At 45.0% G+C, this 26,011-nt stretch overlaps 1 protein-coding gene and 1 pseudogene across 1 annotated transcript; one reads left to right on the forward strand and one right to left on the reverse strand.

Annotated features, from left to right (window-relative positions):
- Nucleotides 1–14,523: 14,523 nt before the first annotated feature.
- Nucleotides 14,524–19,432, reverse strand: LOC119354028 (BTB/POZ domain-containing protein At3g49900-like). Its single transcript, XM_037620733.1, has 4 exons — nucleotides 19,062–19,432; nucleotides 18,849–18,921; nucleotides 15,687–16,190; nucleotides 14,524–15,601 (listed from the first exon to the last, which is right to left on the reverse strand). The coding sequence occupies exons 1-4, from the start codon at nucleotides 19,286–19,288 to the stop codon at nucleotides 14,756–14,758; spliced, it is 1,650 nt and encodes a 549-aa protein (XP_037476630.1). The 5' UTR covers nucleotides 19,289–19,432; the 3' UTR covers nucleotides 14,524–14,755.
- A 1,635-nt stretch (nucleotides 19,433–21,067) lies between these two features.
- The window catches only part of LOC119357760, a 125,169-nt pseudogene continuing 120,225 nt past the window's right edge, over nucleotides 21,068–26,011 (forward strand).

Consider the following 26,011-nt stretch of genomic DNA (forward strand, 5'->3'; position numbering starts at 1 on the left):
GTGAATGGCCTTCTGAGGATTTCTTGAGGGCAGCCGGGATTTATGAAGATTTTCATGAGTTGGCTCATAATGTCAGCCTCACCGCTTTCCTCCACGACCAATGCGATCAGTATCTCTTACTCACAAATACCTTTGTGCAAAACTTTCATTTCCATTCTAGGAACTCGCCACCTATGGTGGAGTTTCATTTATATGATGAGCATAAGGAGATGTCACTTTATGATTTTTGTCAGATTTGTTTAGTCCCTTTTGGGGGCAAGACAGAAGAACCACATCATGATGATGTGGAAGGATTTATTAATACTATCACTGTAGGGGAAACTAGGAAGGTTTCCGATGCACGAATCACTAGCATACACTTTCCTGTCTTACGTTGCTTTGCATTATTTGCTAGTCGTTGCTTAATTGGTCGCGGAAACTCTGGAAACCTTAGTATCCCTGATATTATTATTTTGCCCCAGGTTTATACAGTGATAACACTTTTAGTATGGGCGGCATTATTGCTAGACGGTTAAGTATGAACCGTACTAAGGGTCCCATCTTTCGAGGCGTCTATGCCACACGCCTAGCTGCACATTTTACCTATTAGGCATGCTGAGAAGGAGGAAAAAGTGCCGCCTCGTGTTTATTTAGATTATAAAAGTATGGTGGCACATGATTTTATTGTTAAGAATAGGGCAGGAGAGCTTAAATATCAATTGTTCTTTAATAAACATCGTCCTGAGACTATTACCTTGCCTGCTCCTGCTTTGTTTGATTTGACTGTAGGCAAGTACCTTGTTCTGTTGACGACTATCCACGCCTACCAAAAGCCTGCACCAGCTGAGGAGCCAGAACTGGAACCACAATTTGATCCTTCACGACAGTCTAACTATCAGTGGGATCCGGAGATGATTGCCAACCAGTGGCAATCGGAGCCTTCTTCTTCCTCATCACAGTACGACCCCAACAACTATTATTATGGATATCAGCCAGGCCAGCCGTGGCCATAGACCAACTTAGGCCAAAAGCCTAAGCTTGGGGGAGTATGTATTTCTCACCGACATTACATTTATGTTCACACACACACTCATTGCCAGATGTCGGTGCTCATACCTTTTCATTGTATCATCCATGCTAGTTTATTTTCTTTTATGCTTTATTCTTGTGTGTTTGATAAACCTTAAGAAAAAACCAAAAAAATAGTTGTAGCTTTTAATTAATTTACTTTCCATGATGTAGTAGTAATTAAAAAGAAAACCCAAAAATATTTCCCGTTCTTCTTTTGCTTGTTGGGAGCTTTCCCGTGTAAATAGTTTTATTTCTTTTCTTTTCTTTGGGGGTCAGTAGGAGAAGACCTTGATTAAATTGTTGAAGTGGCTCTTATATGCACTATTATTTATCTGACAAAAGAGCCCATATTGCCTTGTCTTCTCCTATTTATTGAATGCTCGCAGATTCCAGCTTAGTCCAATGCACGTGCACTCTTATTATTATTCACATCGTTCGGTCGTGCAAGTGAAAGGCAATTATGATGATATATGATGGACTGACTGAGATGAGAAAAGCTGGTATGAACTCGACCTCTTTTGTTTTTGTAAATATGATGAGTTCATCGTTCTTGATTAAGCTTGTTATGAATAAACATGTTTGCAATGACAATTAGAGATCATAGTTGCTTATGCCATGCTTGATTAGCTATGAGTTATAATGGTTTACCTTGCATGCCAACATGCTATTAAAATGGTTATGATGTGGTATGATAGGGTGGTATCCTCCTCTAAATGATTTAAGTGACTTGACTTGGCACATGTTCACGCATGTAGTTGAAACAAATCAACATAGCCTTCACGATATTTATGTTCATGGTGGATTATATCCTACTCATGCTTGCATCTAATGTTTATTAATTTTAATGCATGTACATGGCTGTTGTCGCTCCCTAGTTGGTCGCTTCCCAGTCTTTTGCTAGCCTTCACCTGTACTAAGCGGGAATACTGCTTGTGCATCCAAACTCCTTAAACCCCAAAGTTATTCCACATGAGTCCACTATACCTTCCTATATGCGGTATCTACCTGCCATTCCAAGTAAATTTGTATGTGCCAAACTCTAAACCTTCAAATAATCATCCTGTTTTGTATGCTCGAATAGCTCATGTATCAACTAGGGTTGTTTGTATCTTCCATGTTAGGCGGGTTATTCTCAAGAGGAGTGGACTCTGCTCCTCACTCACGAGATAAAGGGCTGGTCACTGGGATGCCCAGTCCCATGCTTTATGCAAACTAAATCAAAATAATTGCAAACAAAACTCCCTCTGGGACCTAATGTATGTTGGAGGCACTCGTTGTTTCGAGCAAGCCATGGATTGATGTTTGTTGGTGGAGGGGGAGTATAAACTTTACCATTCTGTTTGGGAACCGCCTATAATGTGTGTAGCATGGAAGATATCGCCATCTCTTGGTTGTTATGTTGACAATGAAAGTATACCGCTCAAAATATTATTCACCTCTATTTTAAAACCGAGCTTTGGCACCTCTACAAATCCCTGCTTCCCTCTGCAAAGGGCCTATCCATTTACTTTTATGTTGAGTCATCACCCTCTTATTAAAAAGCACTAGCTGGAGTGAGCATCTGTCATTTGCATTCATTACTGTTAATTTATATTGGGTGTGACTATGATTGGATCTCTTTTACCATGAATTAAAATGTCTAGTCAGTCCTTGATCTTTAAAGGTGCTCTGCATTTATGTTTTACGGTCTCAGAAAGGGCTAGCGAGATACCATCTTGTTATATCATATTATGATTGTTTTGAGAAAGTGTTGTCATCCGAGATTTATTATTATGGCTTGCTAGTTGATTATGTTATTGATATGAGTAATCATGAGACCTGAGAATTATTGCAAATGTGGTTAGTTATAATCTTTACTGAAAACTTGAATGCTAGCTTGACATATTTACAACAACAAGAGCAAACAGAGTTTGTAAAAGTTTTTCATTATTTCTTTCAGTTTGTCAACTGAATTGCTTGAGGACAAGCAAGAGTTTAAGCTTGGGGGAGTTGATACGTCTCCAACTTATCTACTTTTCCAAACACTTTTCCCTTGTTTTGGACTCTAACTTGTATGATTTGAATGGAACTAACCCGGAATGACGCTGTTTTCAGCAGAATTGCCATGATGTTGTTTTATGTGCAGAAAACAAAAGTTCTCGGAATGACCTAAAACTCCACGGGATATCTTACAATAAATAATAATAAATCCTCGCCAAAGATGAAGACCAGGGGGCCCACACCCTTCTCACGAGGGTGGGGGCGCCCCCCCTAGGGCGCGCCCCCTACCTCGTGGCCCCCTAGAGACCCCCGACTCCTACTCCAACTCTATATAACTGCTTTCGGGGAGAAAAAAATAAGGGAGAAGAAATCATCGCGTTTTACGATACAGAGCCGCTGCCAAGCCCTAAAACCTCTCGGGAGGGCTGATCTGGAGTCCGTTCGAGGCTCCGGAGAGGGGGATTCGCCGTCGTCATCATCATCAACCATCCTCCATCACCAATTTCATGATGCTCACCGCCGTGCATGAGTAATTCCATCGTAGGCTTGCTGGAAGGTGATGGGTTGGATGAGATTCACCATGTAATCGAGTTAGTTTTGTTAGGGTTTGATCCCTAGTATCCACTATGTTCTGAGATTGATGTTGCTATGACTTTGCTATGCTTAATGCTTGTCACTAGGGCCCGAGTGCCATGATTTCAGATCTGGACCTATTATGTTTTCATCAATATATGAGTGTTCTTGATCTTATCATGCAAGTCTATAGTCACCTATTGTGTGTTATGATCCATTAACCCTGAAGTGACAATAATCGGGATACTTACCGGTGATGACCGTAGTTTGAGGAGTTCATGTATTCACTATGTGCTAATGCTTTGTTCAGGTTCTCTATTAAAATGAGGCCTTAATATCCCTTAGTTTCCATTAGGACCCCGCTGCCACGGGAGGGTAGGACAAAAGATGTCATGCAAGTTCTTTTCCATACGCACGTATGACCATATTCGAAATACATGCCTACATTACATTGACGAATTGGAGCTAGTTCTGTATCACCCTATGTTATGACAGTTACATGATGAACCACATCCAGCATAATTATCCATCATTGATCCAATGCCTACGTGAAGGAAATATGCCCTAGAGGCAATAATAAAGTTATTATTTATTTCCTTATTTCATAATAAATGTTTATTATTCATGCTAGAATTGTATTAACCGAAAACATAATACATGTGTGAATACATAGACAAACAAAGTGTCACTAGTATGCCTTTACTTGACTAGCTCGTTGATCAAAGCTGGTTAAGTTTCCTAACCATAGACATGAGTTGTCATTTGATTAATGGGATCACATCATTAGTAGAATGATGTGATTGACTTGACCCATTCCGTTAGCTTAGCACTTGATCGTTTAGTTTGTTGCTATTGCTTTCTTCATGACTTATACATGTTCCTCTGACTATGAGATTATGCAACTCCCGTTTACCGGAGGAACACTTTGTGTGCCACCAAACGTCACAACGTAACTGGGTGATTATAAAGGTGCTCTACAGGTGTCTCCGAAGGTACTTGTTGGGTTGGCGTATTTCGAGATTAGGATTTGTCACTCTGATTGTCGGAGAGGTATCTCTGGGCCCACTCGGTAATGCACATCACTATAAGCCTTGCAAGCATTGCAACTAATGAGTTAGTTGCGGGATGATGTATTACGGAATGAGTAAAGAGACTTGCAGGTAATGAGATAGAACTAGGTATTGAGATACCGACGATCGAATCTCGGGCAAGTAACATACCGATGACAAAGGGAACAACATATGTTGTTATGCGGTCTGGACGATAAAGATCTTCGTAGAATATTTAGGAGCCAATATGGGCATCCAGGTCCCACTATTGGTTATTGACCAGAGAGGTGTCTCGGTCATGTCTACATACTTCTCGAACCCGTAGGGTCCGCACGCTTAACGTTCGTTGATGATATAGTACAATGAGTTATGTATGTTGGTGATCGAATGTTGTTCGGAGTCCCGGATGAGATCACGGACATGACGAGGAGCTCCGGAATGGTCGGAGGTAAAGATTCATATATTGGATGATATGGTTTGGCCAAGGGGTCAGGACCATGGGGCTATAAGTCGGTGCAAAAGGAGTTTTGCGGAGGCCAGGGGGCCAAACGCCGGAGACCCTGGCGTCTGGCCCTGGGCCAAACGCCGAGGCCCATGGCGTCTGGACCAGACGCCAAGGATTGTGGCGTTTGGTCCCGGAGTTCGAGTGGGACTCTTGCCTTTCGGGCAAAACCGACTTTGAGGAGGCTTTTGCTCCAAGTTTCGACCCTAGGGCTCAACATCGTGTGTAGAACTCGGAGGTGCCGTGCTTTTGTTACTTGGATCGGTCGGATCGTGAAGACGTACGACTACATCAACCGTGTTGATATAACGCTTCCGCGAACGGTCTACAGGGGTATGTAGACAACACTCTCCCCTCTCGTTGCTATACATCACCATGATCCTGGGTGTGCGTAGGAAATTTTTGAAATTACTACGTTCCCCAACAGTGGCATCCGAGCCAGGTTTTATGCGTTGATGTTATGTGCACCAGTAGAACACAAGTGAGTTGTGGGCGATATAAGTCATACTGCTTACCAGCATGTTATACTTTGGTTCGGCGGTATTGTTGGATGAAGCGGCCCGGACCGACATTACGTGTACGCTTACGCGAGACTGGTTCTACCGACGTGCTTTGCACACAGGTGGCTGGCGGGTGTCAGTTTCTCCAACTTTAGTTGAACCGAGTGTGGCTACGCCCGGTCCTTGCGAAGGTTAAAACAACATCAACTTGACAAACTATCGTTGTGGTTTTGATGCGTAGGTAAGAACGGTTCTTGCTAAGCCCGTAGCAGCCACGTAAAACTTGCAACAACAAAGTAGAGGACGTCTAACTTGTTTTTGCAGGGCATGTTGTGATGTGATATGGTCAAGACGTGATGAGATATAAGTTGTTGTATAAGATGATCATGTTTTGTTGAAGTTATTGGCAACTGGCAGAAGCCTTATGGTTGTCTCTTTATTGCATAAGATGCAAGCGCCAAATAATTGCTTTACTTTATCGCTATGCGATAGCAATAGTTGCAAGAGCAGTAGTTGGCGAGACGACCATGTGACGACACATTGATATAGATCAAGATGATGGAGATCATGGTGTCATGCCGGTGACGATGGAAATCATGACGATACTTTGGAGATGGAGATCAAAGGCACAAGATGATGATGGCCATATCATGTCACATATTTTGATTGCATGTGATGTTTATCTTTTATACATCTTATTTTGCTTAGTTCGACGGTAGCTTTATAAGATGATCTCTCACTAATTATCAAGGTACAAGTGTTCTCCCTGAGTATGCACCGTTGCAAAGGTTCTTCGTGCTGAGACACCACGTGATGATCGGGTGTGATAAGCTCTACGTTCAAATACAACGGGTGCAAAATAGTTGCACACGCGGAATACTCAGGTTAAACTTGACGAGCCTAGTATATAACAGATATGGCCTGGGAACACGGAGACCGAAAGGTCGAGCGTGAATCATATAGTAGATATGATCAACATAGTGATGTTCACCATTAAAACTACTCCATCTCACGTGATGATCGGACATGGTTTAGTTGATTTGGATCATGTGATCACTTAGAGGATTAGAGGGATGTCTATCTAAGTGGGAGTTCTTAAGTAATATGATTAATTGAACTTTAATTTATCATGAACTTAGTCCTGGTAGTATTAGCATATCTATGTTGTAGATCAATAGCTCGCGTTTAGCTCCCCTGTTTTATTTTTGATATGTTCCTAGAGAAAACTAAGTTGAAAAATGTTAGTAGCAATGATGCGGGCAATGACGCGGATTGGATCCGTGATCTGAGGTTTATCCTCATTGCTGCACAGAAGAATTATGTCTTTGATGCACCGCTAGGTGACAAACCTATTGCAGGAGCAGATGCAGATGTTATGAACATTTGGCTAGCTCAACATGATGACTACTTGATAGTTTAGTGCATCATGCTTAAACGGCTTAGAATCGGAACTTCAAAGACGTTTTGAACGTCATTGACCATATGAGATGTTCCATGAGTTGAAGTTAATATTTCAAGCAAATACCCGAGTTGAGAGATATGAAGTCTCCAACAAGTTCTATAGCTAAAAGATGGAGGAGAATAGCTCAAGCAGTGAGCATGTGCTCAGATTGTCTGGGTACTACAATCGCTTGAATCAAGTGGGAGTTAATCTTCCAGATAAAATAGTGATTGACAGAATTCTCTAGTCACCATCACCAAGTTAGTAGAACTTCGTGATGAACTATGATATGCAAGGGATAATGGAAACGATTCCCAAGCTCTTCGTAATGCTGAAATCGATGAAGGTAGAAATCAAGAAAAATATCAAGTATTGATGGTAGACAAGACCACTAGTTTCAAGAAAAGGGCAAAGGGAAGAAGGGGAACTTCAAGAAGAACGGTAGGCAAGTTGCTGCTCAAGTGAAGAAGCCCAAGTCTGGTCCTAAGCCTGAGACTAAGTGCTTCTACTACAAAGGGACTGGTCACTGGAAGCGGAACTGCCCCAAGTATTTGGCGGATAAGAAGGATGGCAAAGTGAACAAAGGTATATTTGATATATAGATTATTGATGTGTATTTTACTAGTGTTCGTAGCAACCCCTCGGTATTTGATACTGGTTCAGTTGCTAAGAGTAGTAACTCGAAACGGGAGTTGTAGAATGAACATAGACTAGTTAAGGGTGAAGTGATGATGTGTGTTGGAAGTGGTTCCAAGATTGATATGATCATCATCGCACACTCCCTATACTTTTGGGATTAGTGTTGAACCTAAATAAGTGTTATTTGGTGTTTGCGTTGAGCATGAATATGATTTGATCATGTTTATTGCAATACGGTTATTCATTTAAGTAAGAGAATAAATTGTTGTTCTGTTTACATGAATAAAACCTTATATGGTTACACACCCAATGAAAATGGTTCGTTGGATCTCGATCGTAGTGATACACATATTCATAATATTGAAACCAAAAGATGCAAATTTAATAATGATAGTGCAACTTATTTGTGGCACTGTCGTTTAGGTCATATTGGTGTAAAGCGCATGAAGAAAATCCATGTTGATGGGCTTTTGGAATCACTTGATTATGAATCAGTTGATGCTTGCGAACCATGCCTCATGGGCAAGATGACTAAGACTCTGTTCTCCGGAACAATGGAGCGAGCAACAGATTTGTTGGAAATCATACATACTGATGTATGTGGTCCGATGAATATTGCGGCTCGCGGCAGGTATCATTATTTTCTGATCTTCACAGGTGATTTGAGCAGATATGAGTATATCTACTTGATGAAACACAAGTCTGAAACATTTGAAAAGTTCAAAGAATTTCAGAGTGAAGTGGAGAATCATTGTAACAAAAATAAAAGTTTCTACGATATGATCGCAGAAGTAAAATATTTGAGTTACGAGTTTGGCCTTCAGTTAAAAACAATGTGAAATAGTTTCACTACTCACGCCACCTGGAACACCACAGTGTAATGGTGTGTCCGAACGTCATAACCGTACTTTATTAGATATGGTGCGATCTATGATGTCTCTTACCGATATACCACTATCGTTTTGGGGTTATGCATTAGAGACAGCTGCATTCACGTTAAATAGGGCACCATCTAAATCCGTTGAGACGACACAGTATGAACTATGGTTTGGCAAGAAACCTAAGATGTCGTTTCTTAAAGTTTGAGGTTGCAATGCTTATGTGAAAAAGTTTCAACCTGATAAGCTCAAACCCAAATCGGAGAAGTGCATCTTCATAGGATACCCAAAAGAAAATGTTGGGTACACCTTCTATCACAGATCCGAAGGCAAGATATTCGTTGCTTTGAATGGATCCTTTCTAGAGAAGGAGTTTCTCTCGAAAGAAGTGAGTGGGAGGAAAGTAGAACTTGATGAGGTAATTGTACCTGCTCCCTTATTGGAAAGTAGTTCATCACAGAAATCTGTTCATGTGACTACTACACCAATTAGTGAGGAAGCTAATGATGATGATCATGTAACTTCAGATCAAGTTAGTACCGAACCTCGTAGGTAAACCAGAGTGAGATCCGCACCAGAGTGGTACGTAATCCTATTCTGGAGGTCATGTTACTTGACCATGACGAGCCTACGAACTATGAGGAAGCGATGATGAGCCCAGATTCCACGAAATGGCTTGAGGCCATGAAATCTGAGATGAGATCCATGTATGAGAACAAAGTATGGACTTTGATTGACTTGCCCAATGATCGGCGAGCCATTGAGATTAAATGGATCTTCAAGAGGAATACGGACGCTGATAGTAGTGTTACTATCTACAAATCTAGAATTGTCGCAAAAAGGTTTTCGACAAGTTCATGGTGTTGACTATGATGAGAGTTTCTCACTCGTATCTATGCTTAAGTCTGTCCGAATCATGTTAGCAATTGCCGCATTTTATGAAATCTGGCAAATGGATAAACAAAACTGCATTCCTTAATGGATTTATTAAAGAAGAGTTGTATATGATGCATCCAGAAAGGTTTTGTCAATCCTAAAGGTGCTAAGGAAATATGCAAGCTCCAGCGATCCATCTATGGACTGGTGCAAGCATCTCGGAGTTGGAATATACGCTTTGATAAGTTGATCAAAGCATATAGTTTTATACAGACTTGCGGTGAAGCCTGTATTTACAAGAAAGTGAGTGGGAGCACTACAACATTTCTGATAAGTGTATGTGAATGACATATTATTGATCAAAAATAATGTAGAATTATTCTGCAAAGCATAAAGGAGTGTTTGAAAGGAATTTTTCAAAGAAAGACCTCAGTGAAGCTGCTTACATATTAAGCATCAAGATCTATAGAGATAGATCAAGACGCTTGATAAGTTTTTTCAATGAGTACATACCTTGACAAGATTTTGAAATAGTTCAAAATGGAACAGTCAAAAAAGAGTTCTTGCCTGTGTTACAAGGTGTGAAATTGAGTAAGACTCAAAGCCTGACCACGACAGAAGATAGAAAGAGAATGAAAGTCATTCCCTATGCCTCAGCCATAGGTTCTATAAAGTATGCCATGCTGTGTACCAGACCTATTGTATACCCTGCCCTGAGTTTGGCAAGGGAGTACAATAGTGATCTAGGAGTAGATCACTGGACATTGGTCAAAATTATCCTTACTGGAGTAAGGATATGTTTCTCGATTATGGAGGTGACAAAAGGTTCATCGTAAAGGGTTACGTCGATGCAAGTTTTGACACTGATCCAGATGACTCTAAGTCTCAATCTGGATACATATTGAAAGTGGGAGCAATTAGCTAGAGTAGCTCCGTGCAGAGCATTGTTGACATAGAAATTTGCAAAATACATATATATCTGAATGTTGCAGACCCGTTGACTAAACTTCTCTCACAAGAAAAACATGATCACACCTTAGTACTCTTTGGGTGTTAATCACATAGCGATGTGAACTAGATTATTGACTCTAGTAAACCCTTTGGGTGTTGGTCACATGACGATGTGAACTATGGGAGTTAATCACATGGTGATGTGAACTATTGATGTTAAATCACATGGCGATGTGATCTAGATTATTGACTCTAGTGCAAGTGGGAGACTGAAGGAAATATGCCCTAGAAGAAATAATAAAGTTATTATTTATTTCCTTATTTCATGATAAATGTTTATTATTCATGCTAGAATTGTATTAACCGGAAACATAATACATGTGTGAATACATAGACAAATAAAGTGTCACTAGTATGCCTCTACTTGACTAGCTCGTTGATCAAAGATGGTTAAGTTTCCTAACCATAGACATGAGTTGTCATTTGATTAACGAGATCACATCATTAGGAGAATGATGTGATTGACTTGACCCATTCCGTTAGCTTAGCACTTGATCGTTTAGTTTGTTGCTATTGCTTTCTTCATGACTTATACATGTTCCTATGACTATGAGATTATGCAACTCCCGTTTACCGGAGGAACACTTTGTGTGCCACCAAACGTCACAACGTAACTGGGTGATTATAAAGGTGCTCTACAGGTGTCTCCGAAGGTACTTGTTGGGTTGGCGTATTTCGAGATTAGGATTTGTCACTCCGATTGTCGGAGAGGTATCTCTGGGCCCACTCGGTAATGCACATCACTATAAGCCTTGCAAGCATTGCAACTAATGAGTTAGTTGCGGGATGATTTATTACGGAACGAGTAAAGAGACTTGCAGGTAACGAGATAGAACTAGGTATTGAGATACCCATGATCGAATCTCGGGCAAGTAACATACCGATGACAAAGGGAACAACATATGTTGTTATGCGGTCTGACCGATAAAGATCTTCGTAGAATATGTAGGAGCCAATCTGGGCATCCAGGTCCCGCTATTGGTTATTGACCAGAGAGGTGTCTTGGTCATATCTACATACTTCTCGAACTCGTAGGGTCCGCACGCTTAACGTTCATTGACGATATAGTACTATGAGTTATGTATGTTGGTGACCGAATGTTGTTCGGAGTCCCGGATAAGATCACGGACATGACGAGGAGCTCCGGAATGGTCCGGAGGTAAAGATTCATATATTGGATGATATGGTTTGGCCAAGGGGTCAGGCCCATGGGGCTATAAGTCAGTGCAAAAGGAGTTTTGCGGAGGCCAGGGGGCCAAACGCCGGAGACCCTGGCGTCTGGCCCTGGGCCAGACGCCGAGGCCCATGGCGTCTGGGCCAAACGCCAAGGATTGTGGCGTTTGGTCCCGGAGTCCAAGTGGGACTCTTGCCTTTCGGGCAAAACCGACTTTGAGGAGGCTTTTGCTCCAAGTTTCGACCCCAGGGCTCAACATATAAATAGAGGGGCAGGGCTAGCAACAAAGACACATCAAGAAACACCAAGCCGTGTGCCGGCTACCCCGTCTCCTCTAGTTTATCCTCTGTCATAGTTTTCGTAGTGCTTAGGTGAAGCCCTGCGGAGATTGTTCTTCACCAACACCGTCACCACGTCGTCGTGCTACCGGAACTCATCTACTACTTCGGCCCTCTTGCTGGATCGAGAAGGCGAGGATGTCACCGAGCCGAACGTGTGTAGAACTCAGAGGTGTCGTGCTTTTGGTACTTGGATCGGTCGGATCGTGAAGACGTACGACTACATCAACCGCGTTGATATAACGCTTCTGCGAACGGTCTACAAGGGTATGTAGACAACACTCTCCCCTCTTGTTGCTATGCATCACCATGATCCTGCGTGTGCGTAGGAAAATTTTGAAATTACTACGTTCCCCAACACTACGAGCTTTCCATATACTGGTTTACGCTTATTTACTTTTCCGTTGCTATTGTTACAATCACTACAAAATACCAAAAACATTAGTTTGCTTTCATTACTCTTTTGTTACCGTTACCATCACTATCATATTACTTTGCTACTAAACACTTTGCTGCAGATACTAAGTTTCTAGGAGTGGTTGAATTGACAACTCAACTGCTAATACTTGAGAATATTCTTTGGCTCCCCTTGTGTCGAATCAACAAATTTGGGTTGAATACTCTACCCTCGAAAGCTGTTGCGATCCCCTATACTTGTGGGTTATCATCTCATTGCAAGAAAGATCAATCTAGTAGGCCAAACCAAACTGATAATTCGAAGAGACTTGTAAAGATAAACCAATCATACATAAAAGAATTCAGAGGAGATTCAAATATTTTTCATAGATAAACTTGATCATAAACCCACAACTCATCGGATCTCGACAAACACACCGCAAAAGAAGATTACATCGAATAGATCTCCAAGAAGATCGAGGAGAACTTTGTATTGAGATCCAAAGAGAGAGAAGAAGCCATCTACCTAATAACTATGAACCCGTAAGTCTGAAGTAAACTACTCACACATCACCGGAGAGGCCATGGAGTTGATGTAGAGGCCCTCCGTGATCAATGCCCCTCCGGTGGAGCTCCGGAAAAGGCCCCAAGATGGGATCTCTCGGTACAGATGGTTGCGGCAGTGGAATTAGGTTTTCGTGGTGCTCCTGGATGTTTGGAGGGTACGTGGATATATATAGGAGGAAGAAGTACGTCGGTGGGGCAATGGGGGGCCCACGAGGGTGGAGGATGCACCCAAGGGGGTAGGCGCGCCCCCTGCCTCGTGGCTTCCTCCGTTGTTTCTTGACGCCCACTCCAACTCTCCTGGATCACGTTTGTTGAGAAAATCACGTTCCCGAAGGTTTAATTCCGTTTGGACTCCGTTTGATATTCCTTTTTTTTGAAACCCTAAAATAGGCAAAAAAACAGCAATTTGGGCAGGGCCTCCGATTAGTAGGTTAGTCCCAAAAATGATATAAAAGTGTAAAATAAAGCTCATTGACATCCAAAATAGATAATATAATAGCATGGAGCAATCAAAAATTATAGATACGTTGGAGACGTATCACCAACTAGCCCGAGGTCCCCGACGACGAGGGCGACACCACGATGGAGACGGGCCCCGACGACTCCACCCCGGCTTCGCACCTCCTGTGCACGCTGACTTCACCATGGAGCAGGCGCATGTGCAGTTTAACGTTGTCATGGCGGAAGTGTGGCCTGCACCGGCGCCTTTATCGGTGTTCAAGCAGGCACAGGAGGAACAACAATACAACATGTTCCTCCTGGAGCAGCACCGGTTGGCGGAGGGTCAGACCTATACGCGAGCGCGAGAGAGAGGAGGCCGTGGCGGCCATGGCCGCGGCGAACCCAAATTTCGTCATGAAGCAGCGTGCCATCTACGATGCCGGCCGCTCTCAAGCCGCCTCTCGCTAGGAAGCAGCAGTCGCGGAGGCGCAACTACAGGTGATCGCGGAGGAGAACAACGCCAGCTGTGCCTCCTACGCGCCGCCGACGAACCATCAGCCGGCCCGGTGGGACGACGACAACCAAGGTGCTACCATTTCCCTCGTGGACCTCACGTCCACCGGCAATGGACAAGGTGCGGACTCCTCCGAGGATGAGTAGGCCACGGGAGGCGGCGGGCCCTGGTGTCCCATGTGGCCCGGTTCGTCTCTCATGGTCTACCCTTCCTCGTCGAAGGCCGCACCTTCACTTCATCGGTCTTATCGTCAGTGTTCATGGAGACAGCGGAAGGAGGACGATACGTGCTTGGACGCCGGCCGCCGACGTAGGATTGGTTTAGGGTCGGGTCTATTTTTTGTTCTAACTGTTCAAAATATAGTTAAATCCATCGTGTTTGTATGAAATTTGTCATGTTTGTACAAAATCCGGTCTATTTGTACGAAATCCGGTTGTGTTTGCATGAGTTTCATCCGATTTGTTGAAAATAAAATAAAATATATGCAATTAGTGTTAGATGTCTGACCTCTCGCATCCATGTCCACGGACTGGACTCAATGCGAGAGGAAATTTGCGGGGCGTTGAATATGCCCTTAACTTGCACTGCACGCAAGGACGAAAAAGTAGTTCTACTGAAACAAGGTAAACGTCGCATGGACGGACCCTTGGACGTACAGATTCATATGGCCGTGTGAAAATCAACAGTTCCGATACAGTGAGACTGAAACTCGTATATACACCGCACCGATCAGAGATAAGCCATGAAAAGCACCCAAAGCCTCCGACAAGTATTCGGCGTGCACCGATTGCCGCTGATCTCTCGGCTCTCGCGGTGCATCGACTGGTCACACCATCGACAGGTTCCTCCGGTGAGGCCGAGCACTCCACTCCTCCTTGCACGGCTCCTTGTCGTAGCCGTCCTCCGGCTCCGGTGGACATGACGCACACGCGCCTTTCTCGCCGACGCGGACGTCAGTGCCGGCGTCATCACTGCTCGCGGGCGGCGGCGCGACACCGTTCCCTGGCCTCCGGCCGAACAGGCTCTTGAACCCGTGCACCAGACGTGACTTGAGGCTAAGGTTGCCCTTGGCGACGGAGCGGCCGGTGGTGGCGGTGCTGGACGAGAGGTCCTCGCCGTTCCAGAGCCGGCTACGCGGAATGCGGAAGCTGGCCGACTTGGCGGACACGCGGTCGATGGCGGCCGAGGCCGTGGCAGCAGCCGCGGCCTGCTCGGAATGGCGCAGGCGGCAGCGGAGACCGGCGAGCTCGCGCTCGAGCGTGTCGATGCGGTGCCCCGTGGCATCCATGGATGCGCGGATGTGCGCGGACTGGCGCAGCACCGCGTCGCGCTGGAGGATGTCGCCGAGCGTCATGTTGGCGGCGTCCCCGGCGGTCGCGGCGGCGACGGCGCTGCTGAACGGGCCGGAGATGGACCTCTTATGTAGCCCAGGCGGCAACGGCAGCGGCGCGGCGGAGACGGGAGCCGCGGCGGCGGCGGCGTGGTGGTGCTGGGTGAGCAGCATGGAGTGGTGCGAGTGCAGCTGCTCGACGAGCATGGCCTGGACGACGAAGCGGAGCGGCAGCCGCGGGTTCTGCACGAGGTGCATGAAGAGGTGGTGCGACAGCTTGGCGCAGTTCACGTTGTAGCACAGCCGGCTCTTCTCCTCCTCCGTCAGCTTCCCCTTGTGGTTCTGCACCCACATCCGTGCGTGAAACGATCAGCACTCAAAACAGCAACTCATTTCACAAAACATTCTACTGGGACGAAAGCTTTACCTCGAGGTAGTGATCCACGATGGTGTACATGAGGTCGTGGTCGTGCGCGAGCCGCGCGCGCATGGCCTCCACGACCACCTGGAACTCCTCCAGCGGCAGCGCGGCCACGTCCTCGAGCCACCTGCCGTCCGCGCCGCCGGACGCTGCGAGCGTCTCCAGGCACCGCACCAGCAGCCCCGCGCCGGCCCCGGCGGCCTCGCCGCCGAGGAACGCCGCGCACGACCGCAGCACAGCTGCGGCGCGCCCGTGGTCCGTGGCCACTTCCTCGAAGAAGTAGTCCTCGGCGCGGCGTGCCAGCCCGTCCTCCGCGGTCAGCTCCAGCCAGTCCGCGGCCACCCACGCCGCGGCGAGGTTGTCCGGCGACAGCGCCACGTCGGCGCCGTAGCAGGAAGCCACGGCGTCGGCGAACGCGTCGACCGTGAGGCCCGCCGGTAGGTCCACGGCGATGTCGCTGCACTCCGACAGCTGCCGCTTCAGGTAGCTGCTCTCCGACGTGATCGGGTCCTGGGAACAGACAACTCACTCTCTGCATTTAAAAACCGAACCAAAAAACTATACCAAAAATAAACCGAACCGAACCGATTTTATGGTTTTTATGGTTTTTGGTTTCGGTATGGTATGAACTTTTCATACCGTTTTGAACTTTGGTTTATATGATATATACCGAAAAACCGAACGGTTAACCGAATAAACCGAAGTAAAAACTAAATTTGTATTTCTTGAGATAAACAACCATACAAGTTGTCATTTTTTTTGTACATGAGTCAAATTCACTACTAAGCACGTAAATTTTTCTTGTAGCATAGTTATTTTTCTCTTTTTAAAATGCTAAGCACGTCCATAACTATCAACAGATGAATCAATGCAAGCATATACACTTATATATATAGTTATATACTATTTGTGTAAAATAGTATGTGTTTTGAGTCATAAATTTGTAAGTTATTATTACGTCATTTTCAAATTCGCGTTAGGTTTGGTTTTTATGGTATATACCGAAACCATACCGAAACCGAACCATATTTTAATTTCATATCATATTTATCAAAGTATTAATACCGTACAAACCGGAAAACCGTATAAACCGAACCATGTAAACCGAATAAACCGAACGCAAAGAGTGACAGACAACAGAGCAACGTGGTAAAAATACGGAATCTGTAAATAAATTTGAACATCCAGGAGCACAAGTACCACTACATTTGGATCGTTTAACTGTCGCTTAATGGAGTTAGAAAAAAAAACATTTGGATCGTTTCATTTGTAACATCAATCTCTTGGCTTGGCTGGCTAAAAAACATCAGTGTACGTCCGGTACTCTGAAATTTGAACTTACTAGGCGGCAGGAAAAGTCGTAGGAATAAGCACAGAGCTAGAGCACTTGATCCGGCAGATGATTGGCCTAGCCCACAAGATGAGCAGAGGCCAACAAAAAACAGGTTGCATGTTTGCTGGCACTAATTGGATCTTTATCATTTTGGTACAATTGGCAACAGTTTCGGGCTTTCAGTGGCTTTTGGCCTGTATGTGTCAAACTCATTTGAGTTCTGCAGTTCGAGGGAGGAAAAGACCAAGAAAACAGTGTTTCTTGTGCCTGTCGAACTCACTTCAGCAATAAACCGAACCGGGTTGCAGCCAAGCTGAAAACAAAATTGTAGAATGTTCCGAACTGTGAAATCCGAATCCCAGCAAAGTAAGTACTGTACTACAGTACTACTACTACGATCAAAGTTTAATACGTACAGTAGTAGTACGACTCCATAAATAAAATTTGAAATGGTCCGTCCGTCTGATCCTCACATTTACTCAGATCTCCCTTCTGTCGGCCAGCATGAATGCAATGGGCGATACCCCTCCTCGCAGTACGTCGATACTGCCTGGTCCCGATCCCGAAAGAAATTCATACGACGCCACTTGAATTTCCGGCACGATCGACTGTAAATCTACGTCGAATTCAATACGCGAACTGCGCCGGCCCATGTGTCCGATCGTATGTAGAGGGACCAAAAGCCTAACCATTTTTACATGAGATCTCCTCGACCTCTTCTTGCCACACTCCTTGCCATGTCAAAGTTCAGTTGAAACCAACACGGCACAGCGGGTAAAAGAGACGATGCAGGAGCATGCAGGAACATATACTACTGCTACAGTCGACGTGCATGTGTAGAGCTAGGATGGCAGGCAGAAGGCAGTAAACTTGTCTGAAGGCGCCAGTAACTCCTGAGACAGAGGTTACTGGAAGTTTACGATCGCTCCTGCTGCACGCAGGGCAGTGCGCTAATCAAGGCAATGGAGTAAATGTGGTACAGAATCGGCCATCCATTATTGCCTGTTAGGACGCCATTGGCACTCTGCTGTTCATCGTGGGGCAGAGGCTCTGGCATTTGTCTACTTGGGGCACTTAAGCTAATCCAGAGGCCAAGACCATCAAGGGTCCACCTCCGCTTACAAAAGACTTGAGAATCAATTTATATTTTTCATGTATTCTATCGGAAGCATGCGGGAACTGAACTGTTTCCTGCAGGAATTTTACGCGCATTCGGGGAAGAATCCCATAGCCGTGATGAGGATCTTATGTAGGTCAAATAGCTCAATGTGCTACTACAGTGACAATATTGGCAGGCAGCTAACCAGGGAGAAGGCGAAATCTTAGTGCAAGGTTGAAACTAAGAGACACTTTTATTTTTTCTGAAACTCCTACGGTGAATCTATGGGCACTGCCAGGGGAGTGCGCAGTAACTATTTGTGAGTTACTGCTCGTTCCTTTACCGTCACAAGAAACGTCTGACGACGTGGGCGTGGACTGCGTTGTCTGTCATCTCTGCGCCGCGCACGTATCCAGCAGGGCTCGTATTGAATTTGCCATAAATAAATTTCTTCCTACTAACGGAAAACATGCAGCTGCAGCACGGCCTATTCTTTTCTTTTCTTCATCTTGGTTTTACTAAAGGAAAATTGACGGGAGTTACTAGTGCAGGAGATTAATTGGAAACGCTTGGCATGTGGTAAAATTCGACTAATATGGCAGTTTCGAAGAAGAAAGAAGTGATTCATCATCACTGCCGTCGATTTTTAAGGGAGGTGGTGAATTTCTTCTGTCCGAAGTGTTCGATCGTTCAAGAAAAGAAAGGAAAAGGAGCGGTTGATCTTGGTATATCTTACCCTGTGAAGATGGAAGCAGTGTTCTTGGACACGCACGATCACGTCCGGCTTGCGCGATCCATTCGCCCGCGACCTAATCAAACATGGAGGCAAAAAATCGATCGCCGGTCTGTAAGAATGTGAGATGATGCCGAGTTCTGAACTCTGCGTACGTCCATGGAATCCAGAACAGATCGCAACGAACTGAATTGTCACACTGGCTGACACACGTACCATCCTTGCACCGCGGTCCTGAGCGCCGGCGGGAGGGAGGAGGAGGCGGACGGCGCCGCGGGCGAGCAGGACGCCGACGTGGGCGCGGAGGAGGACATGGTGGGCGAGTTGAAGCAGTCCTCCGTCTCCTCCTCCTCCTCCTCCTCGTCTTCCTCCTCGTGGTCGTCCTCGTAGATGGTGTCCACGACGCCGAGCTCCTGCCAGCTCCTGCCCATCTCCATGGCCATGCCTGTTGGCTCCTACTCCTTCTCGATCTCCAACTTCTTGTCCTATCTGGCTATCTACCACCAGCGCGACCCCTGTCCCTGTGGAGGAGGAGCGACGGCTGTGGCTGCTGCGGCTCTTGTAGGTGTAGTACCGGGCGATGCCATTAGGGGGCCGGGGTGTTGAATTGGGATGGCAATGAATGCGTGCATGTGGATGGTAAATGCGGTGGCACCCCCCGCGTCTCCGATCGAGCGCTGTCCTTCCGCCTGCACCACTGCTCCTGCTCGTGTGCGTTTTGTTTTGTTTTGTTTTCGGCCTCCGTGGATCCATCGTGCATGCAGTCCGGTCGTGTGAAGCGTGAGAGTAACTACCCTGTGCTATAGAAGTGGGGTTGCCGACACGGGGCTCGGGCCGTCGGATCGTGCAATGGATGGCCCAGACTTGTCGCCGCCGCCAAGTAACGGATGGCTTGACCGACCGGTAGTTCCAAGATTTCTGATTTTCTTTAAAAAAAATCCAAGATTTCCGTACAAAAAGAATTGGTAACCCCCCTATCCAAGAACGCCACATGTCGCACAAAACACTTATTTCATAGAACCCTCGTAGCCAGCGGAAGTTTGCCGAGAGGCATGGAAATCGCGAAAGAATATCATGGCAATTTATGTTGCACGAGGATGAAAAATTCAGTTAATCTTGAATAAATATTCAAGAGTATTGTTGCTGTTTGTGGCAAGGATTTGCCGTGTTTCTAGAAGAAATTGCATACCTACAACAACTAAAATTGCCATAAAAATGTTCGTTTTGTTATGCCCTCACGGGGACGTCAGTATAATAACACTCCCCATTTCATATATGTTTTAATAAAGTAATCTACGACCTCTTTGATTAAAGAGAAAAATGCACAAATACACAACATTGGTTTTTTGTAGGACCGCGGCCCTCAAGGCATTTTATTCATTTTGACGGATCATATATTGCAAAGTGAAAGATGGGCTGCTCCATTAGCTTCTCCGCCCCGTCCATCAAAGAACGACTCCCTACAAGTTCGAGATATAGGTATGCATTACCCTAATGAGATGTCCCCCAACCAAGCAATCCCCATGTTGCCATGCGGAAAAGACAAACTAGCAATCCGTCTCAACAATGATGTTGGAGAGGCCATTAGCAATAGTCATAACCATAGCATCTCGACATGCAACAAACTAAATAGTGCACGGAACATATAACGTCGGGTACGCCATATATGTCTTCTCACATAAGTTTGTAAACCAGCAACAATACTCTCAGTATTTGCGATCAATAAACAAAGTCATCTCACATAAGTCCTCGCACAAAAATCTGTAAACCAACAACAATACTCTAGATACCAACAACAATACTCTAGGTATAACCTCGGGTATGCCATATATGTCCTCTCTAGTTACTATAAGTACCCCCATCTCAATAGTGAATGAGGAACCTTTTTATTACCAGCTCTAAGCAAATTACTATATGGATACTATTTTGCTGAGCACACACTCAAAAAGTGTTTGAGTTAGCTATTAGCCCCCAACATTGTTTTGTAAGGAGTTAAAAGCACTGGGGGTCCTAGAACTTGTCCGAGATGTGATGATTTGGTCCTACAACTTGCAAAATGACCCTACACAGTCCCAGAACTTGCACCCAATGTGCAGCTATGGTCCTGGACCAATCACAGAGCGACAACTGGACTCGTAGGGCCCGAGCCGGTCAGTGCACGCGTTTTTGCAAATACCCCCTGCCTTCTCCTTCCTCGTGTCGCACGTCTCGGCTGAAACTGAATCGGGTTCGACGACGCCGGCTCCGGCGTCTTCTCCTACGACGCCGGCGAGGGCAGCCCCGGCATGCACAACCCGGCCGCCTACTCGCCCCGCCGCCCATCCCCAGGCCCGGCGCCGGCGGCGGTGGCGAAGGCTTCGCCTCCTCCACTGGCCTCTCCCTCGGCCTAGTATGCTATATTCTATACTACCACCCGACCGTTCATGCGCTCAATACCACTGCATGTTTACTGGCCTTAATTAATTGGCCAGTTTCTCTTCATTGCCGTGTTTAATTGCCTTGGATTTTAATTGGTTTAATTGGCAGACGAACATGGAGGGCGAAGGTCAGCTGGGCGGCGCTTTCATGGGGAGCACGGGGAGCGGCGGCGACGGCGACTCGCTGGGCCGCGCGTGGGAGGGCGAGAACGACAACCGCTCCGGCTGCGACAACCTGGACGGCGCCTCCGCCAACGAGCTGGACCCGGACAACCCCGCGCAAGAAGAAGAAGCGCTACCACCGCCACACGCCGCAGCAAATCCAAGAGCTCGAGGCGTAAGAAATTGTTACAATTCTCTCAGGTTCTTGGTCTACTTTCTATCTAGCCCTAAATTACAGCTTGCTTGACTAATTCATTTTTGGCAGTGTGTTCAAGGAGTGCCCTCACCCCAATGAGAAGCAGCGCATGGAGCTCAGCAGGCGGCTCAACCTGGAGAGCCGCCAGGTCAAGTTCTGGTTCCAGAATCGCCGCACCCAGATGAAGGTTCAGACTGTTAGCCAGAACAATCTTCTATCTATCTTTGGTGCGACGTGTCGGTTGATGTGACAAGCTAGGCCAAGAAGAATCAATTTCCTTCTTCTTTTTGGTAATCATGCCTGGGTGGGCTGGTTGCAGACCCAGATCGAGCGACACGAGAATGCGCTGCTGTGGCAGGAGAACGACAAGCTACGGACGGAGAACATGACGATCCGGGAGGCGACGCGGAGCCCCACCTGCGGTAACTGTGGCGGCGTGGCCACGCTCGGGGAGGTATCGTTGATGACCCACAAGTATAGAGGATCTATCGTAGTCCTTCCGTTAAGTAAGAGTGTCGAACCCAACGAGGAGTAGAAGGAAATGATAAGCGGTTTCCAGCAAGGTGTTCTCTGCAAGTACTGAAATAAGTGGTAACAGATAGTTTTGTGATAGGATAATTTGTAACGAGCAACAAGTAACAAAAGTAAATAAAGTGCAGCAAGGTGGCCCAATCCTTTTTGTAGCAAAGGACAAGCCTGGACAAACTCTTATATAGAGAAAAGCGCTCCTGAGGACACATGGGAATATCATCAAGCTAGTTTTCATCACGCTCATATGATTCGCGTTCGGTACTTTGATAATTTGGTATGTGGGTGGACCGGTGCTTGGGTACTGTCCTTACTTGGACAAGCATCCCACTTATGATTAACCTCTATTGCAAGCATCGACAACTACAATAAAAGTATTAAGGTAAACCTAACCATAGCATGAAACATATGGATCCAAATCAGCCCCTTACGGAGCAACACATAAACTAGGGTTTAAACTTCTGTCACTCTAGCAACCCATCATCTACTTATTACTTCCCAATGCCTTCCTCTAGGCCCAAATAATGGTGAAGTGTCATGTAGTCAACGTTCACATAACACCACTAGAGGAGAGACAACATACATCTCATCAAAATATCGAACGAATACCAAATTCACATGACTACTAATAGTAAGACTTCTCCCATGTCCTCAGGAACAAACATAACTACTCACAAAGCATAAACATGTTCATAATTAGAGGGGTATTAATATGCATATAGGATCTGAACATATGATCTTCCACCAAATAAACCAACTAGCATCAACTACAAGGAGTAATTAACACTACTACAACCTACTAGCACCAATCCCGGACTTGGAGACAAGAATTGGATACAAGAGATGAACTAGGGTTTTGAGAGGAGATGGTGCTGATGAAGATGTTGATGGAGATTGCCCTCTCCCGATGAGAGGAGCATTGGTGATGACGATGGCAATGATTTCCCCCTCCGGGAGGGAAGTTTCCCCGGCAGAACAGCTCTGCCAAAGCCCTAGATTGATTCCGCCAAGGTTCCGCCTCGTGGCGGCGGAGTTTCGTTCGAGAAGATGGCTTGTTATTTTTTCCCATCGAAAGACTTCATATAGCAGAAGATGGCCACCAGAGGGCCACCAGGAGGCCCATGAGGTAGGGGGGCGCGCCCAGGGGGGTAGGGCGCACCCCCACCCTCGTGAGCAGGGTGTGGCCCCCCTGGTGAATCTCTTCCACTGAGTATTTTTTATATATTCTGAAAACGTCTTCTGTGAAGTTTCAGGACTTTTGGAGTTGTGCAGAATAGGTCTCTAATATTTGCTCCTTTTCCAACCCAGAATCCCAGCTGTCGGCATTCTCCCTCTTTATGTAAACCTTGTAAAATAAGAGAGAATGGGCATAAGTATTGTGACATAATGTGTAATAACATCCCATAATGCAATAAATATCGATATAAAAGCATGATGCAAAATGGACGTATCAACTCCCCCAAGCTTAGACCTCGCTTGTCCTCAAGCGAAAAGCCGAAATCGAAAAATATGTCCGCATGTTTAGAGATAGAGGTGTCGATAAAAATAAAATACGGATATGAGGGCATCATGATCATTCTTAGAACAACAACTTATATAATTCTTGTCATATGATTTCTTATGCTAGAGTAATAATTCAATCACAATTTCAAGTATGAATCGTAAACTTCATTGAAAACTTACAAACTATAATCTCAGTCATTGGAGCAATTGCAATTTATCATAACATAGGAAAGAGTCAATGTATAAGAGCTTTTCAGCAAGTCCACATACTCAACTATCATATAGTCTTTCACAATTGCTGACACTCATGCAATACTTATGGGTATGGAGTTTTAATCGGACACAGAGAAAGATAGGGGCTTATAGTTTTGGCTCCCAATGTTTTACCTCAAGGGTAATGTCAACAATAATAGTTCATGAAAACTCACATCCAATTATCCATATATACCAGGATCTTTCCAACATACTGTGCTTGCCAAAGGATAAAATAAAAAAGGAAGGGTGAAGATCACCATGACTCTTATGCAATGTACGAGATAAAAGTAGAAGATAAGCCCTTCGCAGAGGGAAGCACAGGTTGTCATGCGCTTTTGTAGTTGGATGCACAAAATCTTAATGCGAAAGAACGTCACTTTATATTGCCACTTGTGATATGGACCTTTATTATGCAGTCTGTCGCTTTTATTTCTTCCATATCACACGATCGTATAAAGCTTATTTCTCCCACACTAATAAGTCATACATATTTATAGAGCAATTTTTATTGCTTGCACCAATGACAACTTACTTACTCAATCCATAGGTAGGTATGGTGGACTCTCATGGCAAGACTGGTTTAAGGGTATTTGGAAGCACAAGTAGTATCTCTACTTGGTGCGATGAATTTGGCTAGCATGAGGGAGAAAGGCAAGCTCAACCATGTTGGATGATCCATGACAATATAATTTATCTCAGATGTAAGAAAACATAACCCATTATGTTGTCTTCCTTGTCCAACGCCAACTCTTTAGCATGTCATATTTTAATGAGTGCTCACAATCATAAAAGATGTCCAAGATAGTATATTTATATGTGAAGACCTCTCTTTCTTTATTACTTCCTATTAATTGCAACGATGACCAAAACTATGTTTGTCAACCCTCAACAACTTTTATTCATCATACTTTCTCTATCTGAGCTCATGACTCTCCATAAGATTCACATGATCTCTTTGTTTCTTTTTATTTCTTTCTCTTTCTTTCTCTTAGGATCATGGCAAAATAATCAAGCCCTTGACTCAACACTAATCTTTATTATATAGCTCACGGACTCGATTACATAGAAGGATTATAAAGCAAAACTCACAACTAGATCATACTAAGAGTTTTATTCTACTAGAGCAAGATATTACCAAAAGGATCGAACTAAGAAAAACAATAAAGGTAGAAGTGATGGTGATACGATACCGGGGCGCTCCCCCAAGCTTGGCAGTTGCCGAGGGGAGTGCCCATACCCATGTGATTATGTCTCCTTTGTTGATGAAGAAGGTGGAGTTGTTGATGATGGATAGTCACACATCGAGCGTAGGAGGTCTTCTAACTTGCGGATAATGCCTTTGAGTGCGATGATATGCTCCTTCAACAAAATATTTTCACGTGTGAGATACTTATTTTGTATACGAGCTAACTCGGTCATCTTGAAAGCTTCGATCTCAGTTGGGGTAAGAAGATTGTGATCAAGTTGAAGGATGTCTTCTGTTGCCGGAGGTTGGTCCTCCGTGGCCTTCTTGATCCCTTCATCCTTGTTGGTCTCCATGGGTTCTTCTCTCTTCAGCTCTATCTTCATTAGCCAAGCATCGTTGCCCTCATTGTTGGAGGAGGAGGGAGACGACATGACGCTTAGCTTCGACAACCCTGGCAAAAACAGCTCGAAACAAGAACAAGAGATTTTTGCGTGATACAGTAGTCAAAACCTCCGGGATATTATATAATGCATTTTTACTGACCAAAATACATTTCGTGTACGAAAACGGAGTCCGGAGAGCACATGAGGTGCCCACGAGGTAGGGGGGTGCGCCCAGGGGGTAGGGCGCGCCCTCCACCCTCGTGGAGCCCTCATGTCCTTCCCGGACTGCTTCTTATTTTTCTATTTTTCTAAATATTTCAAAACGGAGAAATATTGCCTTAAAAACTGTTTTGGAGTTGGTTTACTTACCGTACCACATACCTATTCCTTTTCGTAGTCTGAAACGTTCCGGAAAGTGTCCCTTATGTATTCCTCCGGGGTTACGGTTTCAATAATATTGGTTTCAACATTTATGGGATTACCGGAGATATAATGTTTGATTCTTTGACCGTTCACCACCTTCGTATTTGTGCCTT

This window comes from Triticum dicoccoides, chromosome 2A, assembly GCF_002162155.2.
Source record: "Triticum dicoccoides isolate Atlit2015 ecotype Zavitan chromosome 2A, WEW_v2.0, whole genome shotgun sequence".
NCBI classification, from domain to species: Eukaryota; Viridiplantae; Streptophyta; class Magnoliopsida; order Poales; family Poaceae; genus Triticum; species Triticum dicoccoides.

Bases quoted from the DNA above. Each gene is read 5' to 3' on its own strand.
- LOC119354028 (XM_037620733.1), bottom strand. From the start codon at position 19,288: ATGGCCATGGAGATGGGCAGGAGCTGGCAGGAGCTCGGCGTCGTGGAC. The intron at 18,922-19,061 runs GTACGTGTGTCA...ATGTTTGATTAG, and splicing joins AGGACCGCGGTGCAAGGATG to GTCGCGGGCGAATGGATCGC. The intron at 16,191-18,848 runs GTAAGATATACC...GTCTGTTCCCAG, and splicing joins ACTGCTTCCATCTTCACAGG to GACCCGATCACGTCGGAGAG.